The sequence below is a fragment of the Mustelus asterias genome, chromosome 11 (assembly GCF_964213995.1).
Source record: "Mustelus asterias chromosome 11, sMusAst1.hap1.1, whole genome shotgun sequence".
Taxonomy (NCBI): Eukaryota; Metazoa; Chordata; class Chondrichthyes; order Carcharhiniformes; family Triakidae; genus Mustelus; species Mustelus asterias.
Genome location: NC_135811.1, coordinates 27,551,066 through 27,570,019, shown reverse-complemented (window position 1 = coordinate 27,570,019; position 18,954 = coordinate 27,551,066). Strand labels below are relative to the sequence as shown.

General features: G+C 43.5%; 1 protein-coding gene across 3 annotated transcripts in view; it reads right to left on the bottom strand.

Annotated features, from left to right (window-relative positions):
- The window catches only part of inpp5f (inositol polyphosphate-5-phosphatase F), a 236,849-nt gene that overhangs the window by 35,139 nt on the left and 182,756 nt on the right, over positions 1 to 18,954 (bottom strand). For all 3 annotated transcript variants that reach the window (XM_078223332.1, XM_078223333.1, XM_078223334.1), the window contains 4 exons: positions 13,550 to 13,617; positions 9,563 to 9,687; positions 6,491 to 6,568; positions 4,464 to 4,584 (listed from right to left, as the gene is read on the bottom strand). In XM_078223332.1, the coding sequence (XP_078079458.1) occupies positions 4,464 to 4,584; positions 6,491 to 6,568; positions 9,563 to 9,687; positions 13,550 to 13,617 (392 nt within the window). The remainder of the gene's footprint in view (positions 1 to 4,463; positions 4,585 to 6,490; positions 6,569 to 9,562; positions 9,688 to 13,549; positions 13,618 to 18,954) is intronic.

Sequence of the window (18,954 nt, the reverse complement as noted above, 5' to 3'; positions counted from 1 at the left end):
GTAATCAAATATTTATGGAGTTGATATTTGACTTTGAGGCTATTTACTAGACTGAAGACCCCCCCACCCTCCCTCCCTCCCTCCCTCCAATGTCCAATACAATACAGCAAATTCTTAAGTCTCTTTTGGATCAGCAATGTCTGCTGAATGTGATGATACCAGTGTGGTTTTGTTGCATGAACAAGGAACAGGAGTAGTGTCCAAAGGATATCAAGGAAGGAGTGGGGGGGCAGCCATCTACATCAATTATTGATTGAGACCCTCACCAGTGGGTCTTGATGAATGACTGCTCAACTTGAAGTCAATTCTTTGGAAGGAGGGTGCAAGATCTTTTGTAACACCAATGTAGGTTAAGCTGGCAACAGGCCAGAACTGTGATGAAATAGTTCATATCGTATGTAATGAAAGAACACAAAAAAGGGGGCAGGAGTAAGCCACATGGTCCATCAAACCTGCTCCGCCATTCACTATGATCATGGCTGATATCGGAGGTTACAACTCCATTTCCCCGTCCACTTCGCCTATCACTCAATTTACTGAGAAAGCAAAAATCTGTTTACTCCAGCCTTAAATGTATTCAACGATGGAGCGTCCACCACCCCGTGATAGAGAATGCCAAAGAAAGGAGTTTCTTCAAATCCACTTGCGGCAACAATTTGCATTTATAAAGAACCTTCGATATAGCAAAATGCACTGCGGTGGCACAGTTGTTAGCACTGCTGCCTCACAGCGTCAGGGACCCGGGTTCAATTCCCAGCTTGGGGCACTGTCTACGCAGAGTCTGCACGTTCTCCCCATGTCTGCATGGGTTTCCTCCGGGTGCTCCAGTTTCCTCCCACAGTCTGAAAGACGTGCTGGTTAGGAGCATTGGCCACGCTCAGTGTACCCGAACAGGTGCTGGAGTGTGGCGACTAGGGGATTTTCACAGTAACTTCATTGCAGTGTAAGGGATTTGAAGCATCATGTATCGAACTGTTGCAACCTGTAGTAGAAGACAAAAGGTTGTTTGCATACAGGCTTGTGGCTGTGGAGCTGGTTAGAACTGGTTCAAGCTGCAGTTGGGAGAACAATGGAAAATTGAATGGGTACTTGATCACTCTTCACAGCAGAAGACACCAGTAACATGCCAGAACTTCGAGAGTCAGGGGGCAGAGGCAAATGTAGTGGCCATCACTAAGGAGAAGGTGCTAGGGAAGCTGAAAGGTCTGAAGGTGGATAAATCACCTGGACCGAATGGACTACACCCCAGGGTTCTGAAGGAGATAGCTGAGGAGATTGTGGAAGCATTGGTGGGAATCTTTCAGAAATTTCTGGAATCAGGGAAGGTACCAGAGGACTGGAAAAAGGCCAACGTAACACCCCTGTTCAAGGGAGGGAGGCAGAAAATGGGAAATTACAGGCCAGTTAGACTGACCTCGGTCGTAGGTAAGGTCTTGGAGTCCATTATTAAGGATGAAATTGCGGACTATTTGGAAATGCATGGTAAAATAAGGCTGAGCCAGCACGCCTTCATCAAAGGGAGGTCATGTCCGACTAATCTTTTAGAAGGTAATGAAGTTAGACAAAGGAGAGCCAGTGGACATAATTTATTCGGATTTCCAGAAAGTCTTTGGCAAGGTGTCTTACAGGAGGCTGCTATAAAGGCTAAGAGCCAATGATGTTAGAGGCAAGGTACCAGCATGGATAGAAGATTGGCTGACAGACAGAAGACAGAGAGTGGGGATAAGTGGATCTTTTTCAGGATGGCAACCAGTGACTAGTGGTGTTCCACAGGGATCAGTGTTGGAACCTCAACTTTTCAGTATATACATTAACGATCTGGAAAATGGAGCTGAGGGCATGGTTGCTAAATTTGCGTTTGATACAAAGATATCCAGAAGTTCAGGTAGTGTTGAGGACGTGGGGAGGCTGCAGAATGACTTGGACAGGCTAGGAGAGTGGGCAAAGAAGTTAATTAGTCACAAGTAAGGCTTACATTAACACTGCAAATAAGTTACTGTGAAATTCACCACACTCTGGCGCCTGTTCGGGTCAATGCACCGAACCAGCACATATTTCAGACTGTGGAATACAATTTCTAAGTGTGAAATTATACACTTTTGTCGGAAGAATAGAGGCATCGGCTATTTTCTAAATGGGGAAAGGCTTCAGAAATCTGAAGCACAAAGGGACCTAGGAGTCCTGGTTCAGGACTCTAAGGTTAACATGCAGTTCAGTTGGCAGTTAGGAAGGCAAATTCAATGTTGGCGTTCATTTGTACAGGGCTAGAATACAAGAGCAGGGATGCATTGCTGAGCCTGTATAAGGCTCTGGTCAGACCCCATTTGGAATATAGTGAGCGGTTTTGGGCCCCATGCTGAAGGAAGGATGTGCTGGCCTACGGAAGGAGCCCAGAGGAGGTTCACAAGAATGATCCCAGGAATGAAGGCCCAAATGGCCTAATTCTGCTCCTATATCTTATGGTCTTATGGAAAGGTAATTACTGAGAGGTTGCTTAATTTGCAAAACCTGTTCTGCAACAGAGAGCATAAAAAGAGGGACACAAGGAAGCCTTCTTTGTTACGACACTGTACTGCTGGACTGAACACCATGTGCCTTCAAAATAAAAGTTTGTAACCAAAAGCTTTGTGCCTCATCACTGACTCTCCAAAGAACCAGGGATTTGAAGCTAAAATCCAACAGTTAAAAGCCAGAATCCAAACAGGTGTTAATGTAAGCCTGCTTGTGACTAATAAATAAACTTAAAATCTTAAACACCAAGGCGCTTCTCAGAATGGTCACCAAATTAAGTTTGACACTTGGACACGAGGAGCAAATGACAAGAAGCTGGGCCAGAGGGGTCAATTTTAAGGAGAGTCTTGGTGGACAGACAGACCCATTTAAAGGTGGTTATTCCAGAACTTTGGGTCAAGACAATCAAAGGCATGGTCACCAATGATGAAGTCATTAAAATAAAATCCGCAAAATACTGCAGACGATGGAATCTGAAACAGAGATAAGGGACGTGGCCATTGATGAATTTTATAAACAAGGATGAGGCTTTTAAGATCAAGACATTGCTGAGGCCACAGCCAATGCAGGCCAGCGGGCATTGAGGTGATCAGATGAATGGAATTTGACACAAGTTGGGACACAGGCAGCAGAATTTTGGATAACCTCAAGTTTATAAAGGTAGAAAATGGGAGGCCAGCAAGGACTCCATTATAATCAAGGTTAGAAGTTACAAAGGCATGAGATTCACACCATACAACAGAGTCGGACAATATTACACAGGTGGAAATGAGCTGTGGCACCACAGAACAAAGTGGCCAGGAGTCCATCTCGGAGTTAAATGAAACCAAGGTTCTGTTCAAAGAACACAGGCAGGAAATGTTAATTTGGTTTCTCTCAGCACAAGCGCTGCCAGATATTTCCTTGCTTTTATTCAAGGCTGTGGCTCAGTCTCAGTTGCCATGGACAGGAGCGGAGTCATTGCACTTTATGGTGGCGACAGAAGACAATGGCTTCAGTCCTCGCAGCAAATTTCCTCTCATTCAGTTCTGCATGTTGGACAAACAGGTGTTCGGTAGATGGTGAGAAAAGACTTTCATTGCTTGTGGAATTTATAACACAGGGTCATGGTATCAGGGTAGGAGATTGAACACTTAGGGCTGAGAGGGGAGAATTCTTTCCACTCAAAGGGTTGTGAATCTTTGGCATTCTCCACTTCAGAGAAAAGTTCAGTGCCTACCATGATTTTGTTGCAGTCAAAGTCCAAGATGAAATGGCCATGTGGAAGCTGCTCTCAGATATAGATCAGTTATAATGGTTACACTAGTTAACACAGGTTGCTGCGAAGCTAATCAAGTCGAAAACTTAAAACATACAATACAAAGAGTAGGCCATTGGGCCCCTCAAGCCTGTTCTGCCATTCAATACGCTCACAGCCGATTTGATGATGGCCTTATATCCACTTCCCTGTCTGTCCTCCACAACCATAAGCTTCCCTTTCTCATGGCAACCTGTATTTTGTGACAGGTTGGATGCTGAATTTAGCTGCAATGCAATGACAACCGAAGAATTGCCAACGAATGTGTAATTATTGCAAGTTTGTCAAGTGATGACTTACAGTGGAGGCGAACGGTGAATATGTAAAGCGGATAGTTTGAATTTTACTGACAAGATAATTTTAAAAAGATGACGAGGATAAATTATTACTACATTTACTGGACCATATTTTGTTTCTGTAAAGGAGTTGCCCAAAAGTCTGCACCTTATGATCTGAAGGTTGTACCCAAATATTTCCTCCCAAAATCCTGGTGCTTCCTTTGGCCTGGTAAATATGGTAATTTTCATTGAAACATTAACATTTTGAGAGGGGGAGTAGAGGGAAGAGAAAGATTTAAACTAATGTTAAATGTTAAATCAGTGAGAGACGCACAATATGGTATTCTAGTCTTGGAGGTCTCCGAGCCACAGATTACCTGCTGTTCCATGACAACTCGAGCGATCGCAGCCTGAACCACATTTGTCCGATCCAAACAATCCATGCAGTTCACCCTGAAGATCCCTTCCTGTTTGCAAATCTCGCCTGCCTGGTCAACCCTGTATTCAAAAACAAAATGTTTTCTTATCCTGTGATCACCCCTACACTAGGTCATGTTAACAGCATATCCGTACACACAGCAACAAAACAATGCCCACTTTCAGAGTGAAAATGCCAGCATTTGCAAGGAAGCAATCCTCTGCCAAGCACCCTGCGCCAGACGATTGTGTGGTAACATTCTTTCCACCAGTGGGGAATGCCAACACTTCCTGTTTCCACAGTGCGGAGCGAGGGAAGTAAGCTGCTGGCTCAGAGACTGCAGCTCACAAAAAAAGGATTCCTTTGCTTAAGTGAAAATTGTGCGTGGGAGTGTTGCTTCAGGGTTGAAAGGCAGAAGCCACCTACAGGGATTCTGTTTTCCCTGAAACTTAGAAGTGTTTTATAGTGCATAAAAGGTTGCATATATTTCACAGATGGTCTGAGTTAATGGTGAACTGCAAAATTGGGCACCTTGTCAGGTCTCTGCTCAATGCTACAGTCACAAAATCTGATGTAAAGACAAAGGTCTGTCTACAGCTCAGTGCCGCAGTGCTCCCACAAGGGTGGCATTTCAATCCCAGAGTGTCAGAGCGGCTCATCCTCATTCACATCACTGATGTTACATGAAGTCCTCCTGCAAATTGGAGGTCAGTGCAAAATGTGCACAATGCACGGCATTGTATTATGAAAAATCCGACAATGGGCAGCTATGTTGATAAGTATAGATATAAACTTCTGTATTTGGAATTAAATAAGATATATTCTTGAAAATAATTAATTTGGGCATTTTAATATTTACTCAGGACTGGACTGTGTGGAGTTTGCATGTTCTCCCCGTGTCTGCATGGGTTTCCTCCGGGTGCTCCGGTTTCCTCCCACACTCCAAAGATGTGCAGGTTAGGTGGATTGGCCATGCTACATTGCCCCTTCGTGCCTCCAGGTGTGTAGGTTAGGGGATTAGTGGGGTAAAGACACAGGGTTACAGGGATAGGGCCTGAGTGGGATGCTCCATCGGACAGTCGGTGGAGACTCAATGGGCTGAATGGCCTCCTTCTGCACTGTAGGGATTCTATGATTCCAGCATCTCTAATTCCACTTGCCTTTAAGTGCAGAGCGAGCTTGATACACACTGATCGAGTTATCATTAATGTTGCATTCTTACGGTTGTGCCATTTTAAGATCAGTCATTTATTTTCATCATGTAAGAGCTAAGAGATTGAGCACTCGGGGCAGCTCTGAACACTCCCAGGTCAGGTGCAACATGAGATACATAGTTCACGTTACTAAAATAAACATTTTAATCCTGGGCTCAAAAAGACTGCCCATGGTTATAATGTAAAATTTTCCAATTACCACTCCAACGTCACTTGAACTTTTGTTTGGGTAATATCAAACATCCACAGAGCTGGTTTGAAACTGCCTAAACTCAATAAGGGATTTTAATGAACTATTGTGACAAAGTCAATAGTTAATTTAGAGAATTCTACAAGTCCGGGGTAGCTTTGATGACAACTTGAGGCCATTACAGACATCCCATTACGTGAAGATTACTGTCTCTCAACGCAGCCATAAATGGTCACTGATTAAATCCGGCAAGTCTGAACAGCTTTGTCTAAACAGAGCAAATGACCAAGGGTATATGTTCATAACATTGCAGAACTGTAAGGAGAGAAAATAGCTGACGCTGAGTCCAGATGACCCTTGGTCAAAGCTCCTGCTCTGCTTTGATCAGTTTTGACAAAGGGTCATCTGGACTCGAAACGTCAGCTATTTTCTCTCCTAACAGATGCTGCCAGACCTGCTGAGATTTTTCAGCACTCTCTCTTTTGGTAACAGGTAGCCAGTCTTTGGTTTTGTGAACTTGTCGTTATAATAAGGACAATTACGACTACACAATCATGGAAGGTGGTAAATGGAGATACTGACCAGCCCCATTTCATGTCCATGATAATATCAGAAATGGCATCCGTCAGAGTCTGTACATTTTCAAACTTCATTCCCCGACTGAAAAACAAGCAAGCAGTCACTTCAGTTCCTTTGACATTTTAACTCAAATAATTTTTAGATAATCAACATCATGACGCCAAAGTGAGGGAGTTATTTTCTTGGCTTTATTTTTTTTTTTAAAAGTGTGATCGTTCCAGGGCACGGTTGTCAGACAAGACCAATAAAAAAAAAAAGCCCTTATTGCAGTCATAATACCCAAAGGCACTTTCAGAGTACTTCAGAGGCTGGTGGAGATAGAACGAGCCATGTGCAGTTTTATAATTCAACAGAAATGCAGAGAGAGAATGCCGATGTGCGCACAGCTAAGCCACATTAAGTACACTGTATCACATTCTAATGGATCAAAGGTGGATGAAACTTTCATTGTTAACAACTGGAAGATATAGTGAAAATGATGGAAGGGAAGGAAAGGGGGAAAAGGTAGCTTGTACATGTTTCCACAAGTTAAAATAATGGATTCAAACATTTTGCATTCGGAGATGTTGCTTCCTTAGTCATTTACAATTTCCCACGACACACACATTTAAGCAGCTATTAAAAGGCAATCCACATTTTGAATTGTACAGTAATTCTGCTTTTTAAGCCAAGAGAAAAATCTTGCGGCATTGCAAACATCTGAAACATGGTCCAATTCATACCACTGGGAACTGAACTCCATGTAGATTTGTACGCGAAACTGAACAGCTAAGCTGACAAACTCAACCAACTTAAGGTGCTTGACAGGTCCTAATGTAAGCCAGACCAAGGACAGACCACTGTTAAACCCCATTGTCGACACTAACAAAGCTGTAAATTCTGAATCAAAGTATCAAAAGAGGTGAGATAATCATTAAAAAAAAGTTTGGTTCCAGTGAGGAAAAGGGCAACAATGGGGTGCTGAGAAATAACTAATAAACTGTTATATTGAAGACTCACATCAGCATCAATGAATTAGATTAGTGTCGGCTACAGGAGACACATTCTCTTGTTAGGCTCAAATGCTCCCCAGTGGGAGCAGAAAATACCTGGCCAATCATTTCATAGTGTCACAGGAAGTTCAGGAAAAGAAAGGTCGTTCATCTTCGAAATTTCTAACAAGATCAAAGTAAACTGAACCCCAAGAAATTCTTGGGGACGATATACCCGAGCCAGGCAGCACAGACTCAAAATTCAGTAAATAAGGGAAGGCAAACAGATAGTTCACATTCAACTACGAATAGGGGGTGGCAAGTGTGAGACATAAGCAAAGAAGAGAGCGTCAGCAAATTTGAGGGGGGCTAGTTTGACAAGGTCATGGAGGTATAACAAACACTACAACATTTTATTTTATCTTTAGAGTCAACCTAAACAATCACAATCACCTTTTCTGGTTTTGCATTCCCAAAGTAAAATTAAAAGTTTATTTGTTAGTCACAAGTAAGGCTTGCATTAACACTGCAATGAAGTTACTGTGAAATTCCCTTAGTCGCCACAGTCCAGCACCTGTTCGGGTCAATGCACCTAACCAGCACATCTTTCAGACCGTGGGAGGAAACCGGAGCACCTGGAGGAAACCCACGCAGACTCCACACAGACAGTGACCCAGGCCGGGAATCGAACCCAGGTCCCTAGCACTGTGAAGCAGCAGTGCTAACCACTGTGCCACCGTGCCGCCCCAATGAGGGAATGGTATTGGAAAGAATCAAGCGGTGTTTAACACAGTTGCACTAGGAAAGAGACAAATAAAACTAAAAACTGAGTGCTATGAAAATGGAAGCACAAGCTTAATTTTGAATGCAGTAGAGACTAAAATTCTCACTGGCAATGTGCATTCTTCCCCACTGTTACATGCAGCATTCAGTCACATGAGAACCACTGATAATCGCAGTCCAACACTTGGAAGTTTCTAATTCTTTGCTTTGGGTCATTTACCTTCGGTGGTGCTCACATTAAATTCTTCAACACACACAGCCAGAAATGCCTCACATTAGATCACTCTTCAGTGACTAACTCACCCCACCCACCTCGGATGGTTGCCATGTAGAAAAATATTTATATTATATCCTGGTGACTGTTCAATCAAAAATGACATCACTCTGCATTTAGAAATTAGGACAAACATTTTAAAACCCCAAGGTCATCCAAAACAATTTTTTTTGGGATATCCATTTATTCGCGGGTTGGGATGGAAAATTTTTTGTGTAAGGATCACATGCGTGCACACAAAACAAATTGCTTTTCTACTGTAAATGATTGCTGAAGAGTAAAATGGAAAACAGCGTTTTCCACCTCAAACCACTCCCCCCAAGCTGGATTGTGGGGCCACACAGCAAATTAAAACCACACTGAGTGATTAGGCAGCTGTCTAAGCAACAACTGTCTAAATAGCAACTCTGTTGATTTTCAACTGGAGACATGAATAGATACGGGGATTCTAATAGCCCAGAAAACAGACTGCTGGTGTCTGATTGCTGGTTTGAACATTGCCGTCACTTTGCCCCGAATCTAATTTGGGACCTGTGCCATAAAAGCATTTCCAGAACACTGAAAAAAAATCACATCACAAATCATAATGTTAGGCAAAAATCTCATCTCTCGGCTCATTAATTTGGTTTATGAGAAATTAAAATTTTTTTTGAACTAAAGTGATGTTTTAACATTGTACAGCAAGAATCAACCCTCCCCAAACAGTAAATGTGAAACCAAAGAATGTCACAGTATTTGAGCGCTGCTGAAGAGAGACCGAATATTCCAAAAGGGAAACAAGGATACCTGGGACCTAACCAACTACACAGGCCGAGAGGATAACAAAAATATCATTTGACTGACTTACTTACTTTCATGAGATGAAAAAAACCCTTAGATTGCTATACACTGTACCACAAGGTGGGGTGAACTGCACATCAAACATCAGCCTGATCATTAGCTGCATTACACTGAACTTAAATCTCTTTCCAAAGCCTATTTGAAGCTGGAGAACATCCATGTAAAGACCTTCAGTCACAATCTCCGAGCATAGACTTTGGCTCTTACCAGTGTTCATGGAAGTCAAAGGTCACGTAGGTAAGGCTTGGGTTATTGTAGAGCAGAACTTGTCGAAGAAAGGCATCTCCAATTATTTTCTCCCTCCCAGTCTGATCGACTAGGCTGACAATGACCTATCAAGAGTGGAAAGGAACAATGAATTGGAATGCAAACAAAAATTCTCAAATCACTTTCATCGTCTGAAATCCCATTTAGTACCAAACAACCAATCCGCAAAATGATTAGCTGGTCATCAATTTATTGATGGACATAGTTGCTGAGGCCTGAAGGTCTGGAGTGCCCTACCGAAATCTCTCTGTCCCTCCACCCTGTTTTTAAGACACTCTAAAAACTGTGACCAAGTCTTAGATTACCTGTCCTAATATCTCCTTATGCGAGTCAATATCCAATTTGCCTGATAATCGATCCCATGAAGTGCCATGGAACATTTTTAAAAGGTTGATATTGTTGCTGCCTTACATCTGAGAAGTTGCTCACGGCACACAGGTAAAGTACCAGAACGACACAATTACAAGGCAAATTCAACCATACTAACTGTTCCAAACATCTCTGGGTTGACAGTTCGCACCTACAATCATAATTTCTGTTTCATGACACTGACACATGTCTGTTAAGGATTACACCAGATGCAGGACATGCTGTTATGAAGCTCAATGGATTAAAACCAAGTCAGTGTTAGATGCAGGTGCTCCAGAAGCAATGAAATACTTAATAAATAAACCTAAGCAAAATAAGGCCATAGACTGCTACGTTGGGAACAATAAAGATTAAAATAGGTTAAATAATGTGGAACATGGGACAATGCAGAGGTGATGGACATGGATTGTTGATTAAATGGTGTATATACACCCGCAAACAATAGGACATTCAGGACACAACCGCCGACATCCATCAAGTCCTATTTCACATTTTAGTGAAAGGCAGAAACATTCAAGAAACTAATTTTAGTCAAACCTATGAACATCACTGATGTTTTTATAACAAACATCCGTGATGTGCACAATCCACACTGTTTATGAAGAAGGACAATGCAGCATCGCACGTCAGTACTTCAACATGTTCTTCTGTGAAGTACGAGCGCACAAATTTGTCTCAGTTTCTGCATGTGACAAATGCTTAATCTCGTCATGAGTGTGTTTTTGAAGCAGTTTAGCAGCAAGCTAAGCAGGCTCTCTCTCTCCCTGTTCTTCTTTTTGTTTGGCTCAGTTAGCTGAAGGTGGGGCTAATTGCCATCCTGCCTTAAAGAAGCCGTGTGTTGGGAAACAGATTTGACTACAACCTCTTCTGAGTTTCTTCACAAGGGATTTTCAGCATTCAACCCAGGAGGCTGAATTCCTGTAACAAGTGGGCATTAGCCTATGTTGTATTGTGCTTATTTGAAGGGTTGTGTGTATTGGATGTTGGCTTTGGTGGGAACACAGAGATATTCCTTAAGAGTTATACATTATCGTGGTTGTGTTTCTTGCTTGTAATTGTTAAAAGTTATTGCTCATTGTCTTGCTGTACATGTCAACCATATTCTTAATGAAACTTTGTTTTCGATAAAAGCTCCTCGTGGGTCAGTTGAACCACACCTGAAGTGAAACCCTCTCATGCTCATCCTAATCAAATTCAACGCAAAACATTACAGGTCAGGCAAGCTTCAAAGAACACCTTGAAGTATCCAACCTGACTTGGAACAATCCAAATAAAGTCATCAACAATATGTTCCCCTCTGACAGCCAGGACAGTTGCCTACTTTTCTGACAGGGAAACAGCACCCAGTTTAGATTGGGAAGGAGATTAATTGCACATGACTCTGAAGATACACGATATCGTCAGATTGAGGAAAATCTACAGCTGCATTGCAGTAATGGTTGGAGTATAACCAAGGACAGAGTTTAAGGATGCTTGATAATACTGTGTTTGTGCTGTTAAAAAAGCAAAGAACAAAAGGTCTTGATAAGGATGTAAGTGGTAGAAGGGTGGCAAGAGGAACACAGCCAATTAGGAACTAAAAATATGATTTGTGCCTGTCGGAAAGGCCGAGGTATTAAATGAATACTTCACTTTGGTCTTTAAGGAAGACGTTGCTGTCAAGATCAGGATGAAAGAGCAATTAGTTCCAACACCTGAATTGTTTAATAAAGACGTGGCATTGGATAGGCTAAAACAGACAAGGTACCAGGACCAGATAAGGGGCCAGAGATGCATCCAAGGATACTGAGGGAAATGAGGGGGGAAAATTACAGAGACACAGGCCATCATTTTCCAATCTTCTTCACACTCTGGTAGTGCCAGAGGATTGGAGAATTGCAAATATTACACACCTGTTCAAAAAAGAATGCAGAGGTAAGCCCCGAAACTACAGCCAGTCATTTTAATCGCTGTGTTGGGGAAGCTTTTAGAATCAATCATTCAGGTCACAATTAAAGAGTCATTAATAGGTAATATGGGTTTATTAAGGAAAGCCAGCACACATTTGTCAAGGCCTTATTGTGTTGAACTAACTGGGAGATTTTTGATCAGGTAACAATAGGGCTGATGAGGACAATGCTGTTGACGTGTTGTCCATGGACTTTCCGAAGGCATTTGATAAAGTGCTGCACAGCAGACTTGTGAGCAAAGTTAGACCTCATGGAATGAAAAGGATAGGAGCAACATGGAAATAAACTGGCTGAATGACAGGGAGCAGCAGTGGCAAATAGCTGTTTTTCAGGCTAGAGGAGGATTTAGTGGAGTCACAGAATCCCTACAGTGCAGAAGGGGCTATTCAGCCCATCAAGTCTGCACTAACTCTCCAGAAGAACATTCACCATCTCTGTAACCCTGCACACTTACCATGGCCAATCCAACTAACTTGCACATTTTTGGACCAAAGGGTCAATATGTTGGAACTCCTGCCCTTTGCTATATATTAATGACAAGGACCTTGGTATACAGGGCACAATTTCAAAATTGGAGACATTATGAAACTTGAAAATATTGTGAACCATGAGGACAGTGCAGAATTTCAAAAGGACAGACAGGTGGCAGATGACATTTAATGCCAAATGGGGAAGTGATTCATTGTGGTGAAAAGAACATGGAGGCACAATATAAAAGAGTGCAATTCTAGAGGTTGCAGGAGCAGAGGGACCTGGGCGTACATGCACATAACGGCAAGAGAGCAGTTAATGATTAGCAGCTTATCAATAGGGGTGTAGAGTTGAAAATCAAGCAAGTTATGTTAAACCCATACAGAACATTGGTTCAGCCTCAACTAGAGGACTGCACCTGGTTTTGGACACCACATTCTATGACACAAAGGTATTAGAGAAGGTGCAGAAACAATTCACGAGAATGGTTCCAGGGATTAGAAGCTTCAATTATGTGCAAAGATTGGAGAAGTCGGGACGGTTCCGCTTAGAGAAGGTTGAGAGGAGATTTGATAGTGTTGGAAATCACGAGGTTTGGACAGAATAGATAGTGAGAAACCGTTCCCATTGGTGGAAGGATCAAGAACGAGAAGGCACAGATTAAAGGTAACTGGCAGAAGGAACGATGGTGACATGTGGAAAAATATTTTAATGTCGTGAGGTTAGGATCTGGAATGCACTTCCAGACAGTGTGGTGGAGGCAGGACTGATTAAGACTTTGAAAAGGGAATTGGACCATTATCTTCTACAAAGAAATGCAGGGCTAGGAAGGAAAGGCAGGGGAGTGGTACAAGGTGAATTGCTCCTTCAGCGGGCCATCAGAGTCCCAGCAGGCCCAATGGCCTCTTTCTGTGCTCTACCCAATCTGTAATACAAGAAAGGCACAGACCTCTGGATACAAATAAAACATTGCTGATCTCAAAATACAGAAATTCAAGCAAAAACTACAGCCAGCCTGAATATGGATGGATTTGAATTGGATAAATCTTGGGATTACTCAACACACAATGGAATGAGGTTCAGAAATCCAGCGAGTTCTACAGATACACGTGGCAGAAATAAAACGCACGAGGCTTACCTGTTTCTTATAAATTTTCAGCTGTTCCTCAAAGTGTGCTGCAAACTTGTTGGTCGTCTCCTCCTCAGCTGCACAAATCAAACCATTATAAAATTACCAGGACAGACAGGGATACCGATTACAGACAGCTTCAGAGAACCGGAAAAAGTGACAGGCACTGCATCATCCATCCACAGAGAAGGGGAATAAAATCAGCATTTTTTTTTAAGTAATGCAAAAATCAACTTTAGAAGAGTAACTAGGGGAGGCGATGGCCTACTGGTATTATCACTGGACTATTAATCCAGAAAGTCAGCTAATGTTCTGGGCACTCGGGTTCGAATCCCACCATGGCAGATGGTGGAATTTGAGTTTAGTGGGTGACACGGTAGCACGGTGGTTAGCACTGCTGCTTCACAGCTCCAGGGTCCTGGGTTCGAATCCCGGCTCGGGTCACTGTCTGTGTGGAGTTTGCACATTCTCCTCGTGTCTGTGTGGATCTCCTCTGGGTGCTCCGGTTTCCTCCCACAGTCCAAAGATGTGCGGGTTAGGTTGATTGGCCAGGTTAAAAATTGCCCCTTAGAATCCTGAGATGCGTAGGTTAGAGGGATTAGCAGGTAAATATGTGGGGGTAGGGCCTGGGTGGGATTGTGGTCGGTGCAGACTCGATGGGCCGAATGGCCTCCTTCTGCACTGTAGGGTTTCTATGATTCCCAACCATTTCTTCACTTCAGTTGGAGAAATCTCCGCTTGCAAGCTGAACCCAGAGCTCCCGCTATGACAGGGATTTTCCAGCCCTTCCCCATTGGCGGGATCTTCTGGTGTTGCCAAAGGTGACCTTCTTCCCACCCCCAGCCTCACGGTGTGTTCCCGGCAGCGCGGCCAGCAACTTCAACGCGAGTGGTAGAACCCGCCAGCGGCCAATGAGGAGCCACCTCTGCCACTGTGAACCTGCCAGGGAGAGAATCCTAGCGTCAGATAGGAAGAATTCATTTCCACCATCTATTTATTGGGATAGCACCTACTGCTCAGGTTGAGCAGAGGTACGTTACATCACATACCAATTATTCCTCATACATTGAGCCTTCACTCATTATTAACACTGGGGGTGGGGGGCAGGAAGCAACACAGGTGAAATTTTTAGACTAGAGTACCTGACCCCTCAATCTCTGAAAAGGTTTGGAGTTCAGATGAAAGGGTATTTTGCTGTTTGAGTTACGGACACAGTTACTTTCATTTTAAACGAGATAGTAAAATGGCTCAAACACAATTGTGCATTGACAGATACAGAATAGGTTCATAAACAATTCCACATTAGGTAGGTTCACAGTAGTGCAGCGATTGGCATTCCGGTGCCAAGCACTGTGACAACAACTGATGTGGAGCCAAACAAAAATTGCAAAGTAGACGAGAGTGACATTCTCTCAGCTGGAATCTCTTCTCCCTCCACCGTTTGTGTATCCAAAGTCTTGCAGGCAAATGAGGTTTTAATATTTGCCTGTGGAGACTTTGGTCAGTGCTCAGAGGGACGTTTCAGCAACTGACAGCTCCGTCTGTCCCGATTCTCTACATCTCCGGCCAGCTGCTCCAACAAAATGAGGCAAGCAATGGCGTCCGTGGCCTGCGCTCCGCACCTCTTGGGTACAGCAGCAGCTGTACAGAGGGGACGAGCTTTTTGTTACTGCTCCCCTACGCAATGCAGCACAATTTATTCAGAACATAAAACTGATTAAAAACTTTCTATCAAACAGTACAAATCAGCAACTCCGCAGAAGGCTTTTTACCTTTTTCTCCCAAGTCAGCCCTCAAAATAATATTTGCTAATATTTTATCAGCACTTTCTTGAGCCATTACCTTTTATCGGAGAACTAGGGCAGAATTCAAAGCTACAGGGCCTTGCAATATATTAACAGCTGTGTGTTTTCACGCTTTTAAAATTTAAGGGTAACCCGTGGCTCGTCCTAGTCACAGCGCTGAGCTCTTCATTCAATGCCAATATTGGGCTCTCAATTCTGACAATTTTCCCATGAGAAATGGGTAGTGCCAACGTCCATATGGTACCAATGCTGTTCAACCAGCTGCTGCAGAACTGCCAAGTTGCCAAGAGAATGCTTGTTCCAGGGTATTTGGCCAGCCAGCCAGACTTAGTAAACCAAACAACCCTGTGCACGGTTTGGCAAAAAACGCAGGATCCCAGAAAAACAAGTCACAAGTACTGCAAAAAGATTTACAAACTCTGCACTCGCGCAAACGTGCTTTTAGGACCCGTCAGGGAGGGCACGGGAACAATGCTGTCAATGCACAGGTCCATGGTTATTCAACCCATTCAGCACAAGGTCCTCCTCGGCATGCCGGGGGGGGGGGGAAGCAGCACACAAGATGCATTAGTTTTGGACAAATTGGCTTAAAAATTGGTAAAAGGAAAAGCAGACAGGATGATTTAACAGCAGTTTGTCAGAAGAGGTGAAATGTGAGTAATGGTGTCAGAAGACCAAAGGAAGCTACAGAGATTGCAAATAACATGGGCAAATAAACTAAAAGTTGACAGATGGTGTCGTCAATTATAAAGTGATGTGTTTTGGCTACAAGTAAACAGAAGTACTCCGAGTGCCAATTGGTTCAATGCTATAGAAAAGCAGAGGGGTCTGCAGGTTAAAGGTTGTAAAAGTGGTCAAGTTTATTTTTTAATCATCAGGTAAAGAATGCAGAGTCCCACATGCAATATTGTCAACCACGCTATAGAGGGGATCTCGGGACTTGAGAGACGGTACAACACGGATTCACTGGGGATGCTTTCTGGAATGGAAAATACAAAGAGAAAAGGTGGATTTGGAAAATTGTTTTTTTCTCTTCATTAGAACAGATTATGGGAGATACGACAGGGTAGGGTAGATCGGGTGGAACTTTTCCCCTTCGCAGTGGGCTTAATAACCAGCAGGTATTGATTTGAAGTAATAGGTAGGTGGTTTAGAGGGGATTTGAGGAAAAACTCTCTCACCCAGGAGGATGGTGGGAATCTGGAACTCCCTGCCTGAAAAAGGGAGGAGGCGGGATCCCTCAACATTTGAGAAGCATTTGAATGGGCACTTGAAACATCATAGCATCCAAGGCTATAGACTAAATGCTGGAAAATGGGATTAGAATAGCTAGGTGCTTGATGGCTGGCGCAGGTACAATGGGCCAAAAGGCCTCTTTCTGCATTGCAAAACCAACTGAGACAGGGTAAATAGTAATGAGTACATAGGAGGAGCTGAAAATTAAGAGTGCTAGATAAAAAATGAAACATGAATAGTTTAGAATGGAGGAGAATTTTTTTTATATATACACACGCAAGGTGGTGTAAATCAATTTCAGATTTAATTGCTGCAGCAAAGCTATGTCCATAATCAGGATTCAATGAGTTGTGGCGTAAGTAGCACTCTTGCCTCCGGATCAGAAAGTTCAGAGTTCAAGTCTCACTTCAGAAGCTGAGCACAAGAATCAGCTGACACTCCAGTGCAGCAGTGAGGAAATGCGGCATTGTGGGAGGGGCTATGTTTTGGATGGAGCATTAAACAGAGGTCCTGTCAAGTGCACATAAAAGATCCCATGGCACCATTTTGAAGATGTGGAGATGCCGGCGTTGGACTGGGGTAAACACAGTAAGAAGTCTCACAACACCAGGTTAAAAGTCCAACAGGTTTATTTGGTAGCAAAAGCCACTAGCTTTCGGAGCGCTGCTCCTTCGTCAGGTGAGTGGGAGTTCTGTTCAGAAACAGGGCATGTAAAGACACAAACTCAATTTACAAAATAATGGTTGGAATGCGAGTCTTTACAGGTAATCAAGTCTTAAAGGTCCAGACAATGAGAGTGGAGAGAGCGTTAAGCACAGGTTAAAGAGATGTGTATTGTCTCCAGACAGGACAGTTAGTGAGATTTTGCAAGCCCAGGCAAGTAATGGGGGTTGCAGATAGTGTGGCATGAACCCAAGATGCCGCTGGAGGCTATCCTCATGTGCGCGGAATTTGGGCATCAGCCTCTGCTCAGCGACTCTGCGTTGTCATGTGTCGTGAAGGCCGCCTTGGAGAACGCTTACCCGAAGATCAGAGGCAGAATGCCCATGACTGCTGAAGTGTTCCCCAACAGGAAGAGAACACTCTTGCCTGATGATTGTCGAGCGGTGTTCATTCATCCGTTGTCGCAGCGTCTGCATGGTCTCCCCAATGTACCATGCCTCGGGACATCCTTTCCTGTAGCGTATCAGGTAGACAACGTTGGCCGAGTTGCAAGTGTATGTACCGTGTACCTGGTGGATGGTGTTCTCACGTGAGATGTGAGAATTTTGAAGAGCATTTTGAAGAGCAGGGGAGTTAGTACTCAAACTTTATCCCTCAATCAACATCACTAAAAACAACATGTTATCGAACTGTTGTCATTGTTCTTGGAAGCTTGAGCACATTTGGCTGCCACATATTTTGCATTAGAACAGGGTTCACCACTGTAAAGTGCTCGAGACATCCAATGATTGGTGAACAGTCCTATATAAATACAAGTCATATTTTCCCGATTGAATAGGTGGAAGGAGGAAAAGTGATCGATGAAACATGGGAACAGGTTGGGTAAACGTGCTTGCATAAAGGCTATATATGGTGGTACCAATTGATAGAATCCCTACAGTGCAGGAGGCCATTTGCCCTGTACTGACCGCAATCCCACCCAGGACCTATCCCTGTAACCCCATGTATTTACCCTGCTCATCCCCCTTGCACTACAGGACAATTTAGCATGGCCAATCAACCTAACCTGCACATCTTTGGACTGTGGGAGGAAACTGGAGCACCCAGAGGAAACCCAACAGACACGGGGAGAACGTGCAAACTCTACACAGACCATCACCCAAGCCCAGAATCAAACTCGAGTCCCTGGCACGGTGAGGCAGTAGCGCTAACCACTGCGCCACTATACCAGTGGTGCCAAATGGTCAGTGCCATGTATAGCTGCACACTTTAGTTCCTCACAATGATTTGCAAATTCAGAGGCTGTATTATCTCATTTCACGCTGTCTTGCATTCATTACAAGGCATTAAAATTGTGCTGAATACTCAAACCAAGGTAAATTTGATTAATTGGTGAAAGTAAGGCAGCTGGCAGTGGTATCTGATTTGCGTCCAAGGATGAGCTGAATAAGGGATACACAAGCTGACAAATCCAATTGTACAAAGGACACGGAAATAAACACAAATGAAACTGGATGCCAATAAAATGATAGGTAAGGTTTGCTTTGTAGTTCAGCCAGCAGAATCCATCTGTCGCAATCATCACTTGTACATAAAGAGAAAAGATATAGGAGTGACGTTAATCATTCTATGGGCGGCACGGTGGCACAGTGGTTAGCACTGCTGCCTCAATCTCAGGTTCGATTCCCGGCTTGGATCACTGTGTGCAGC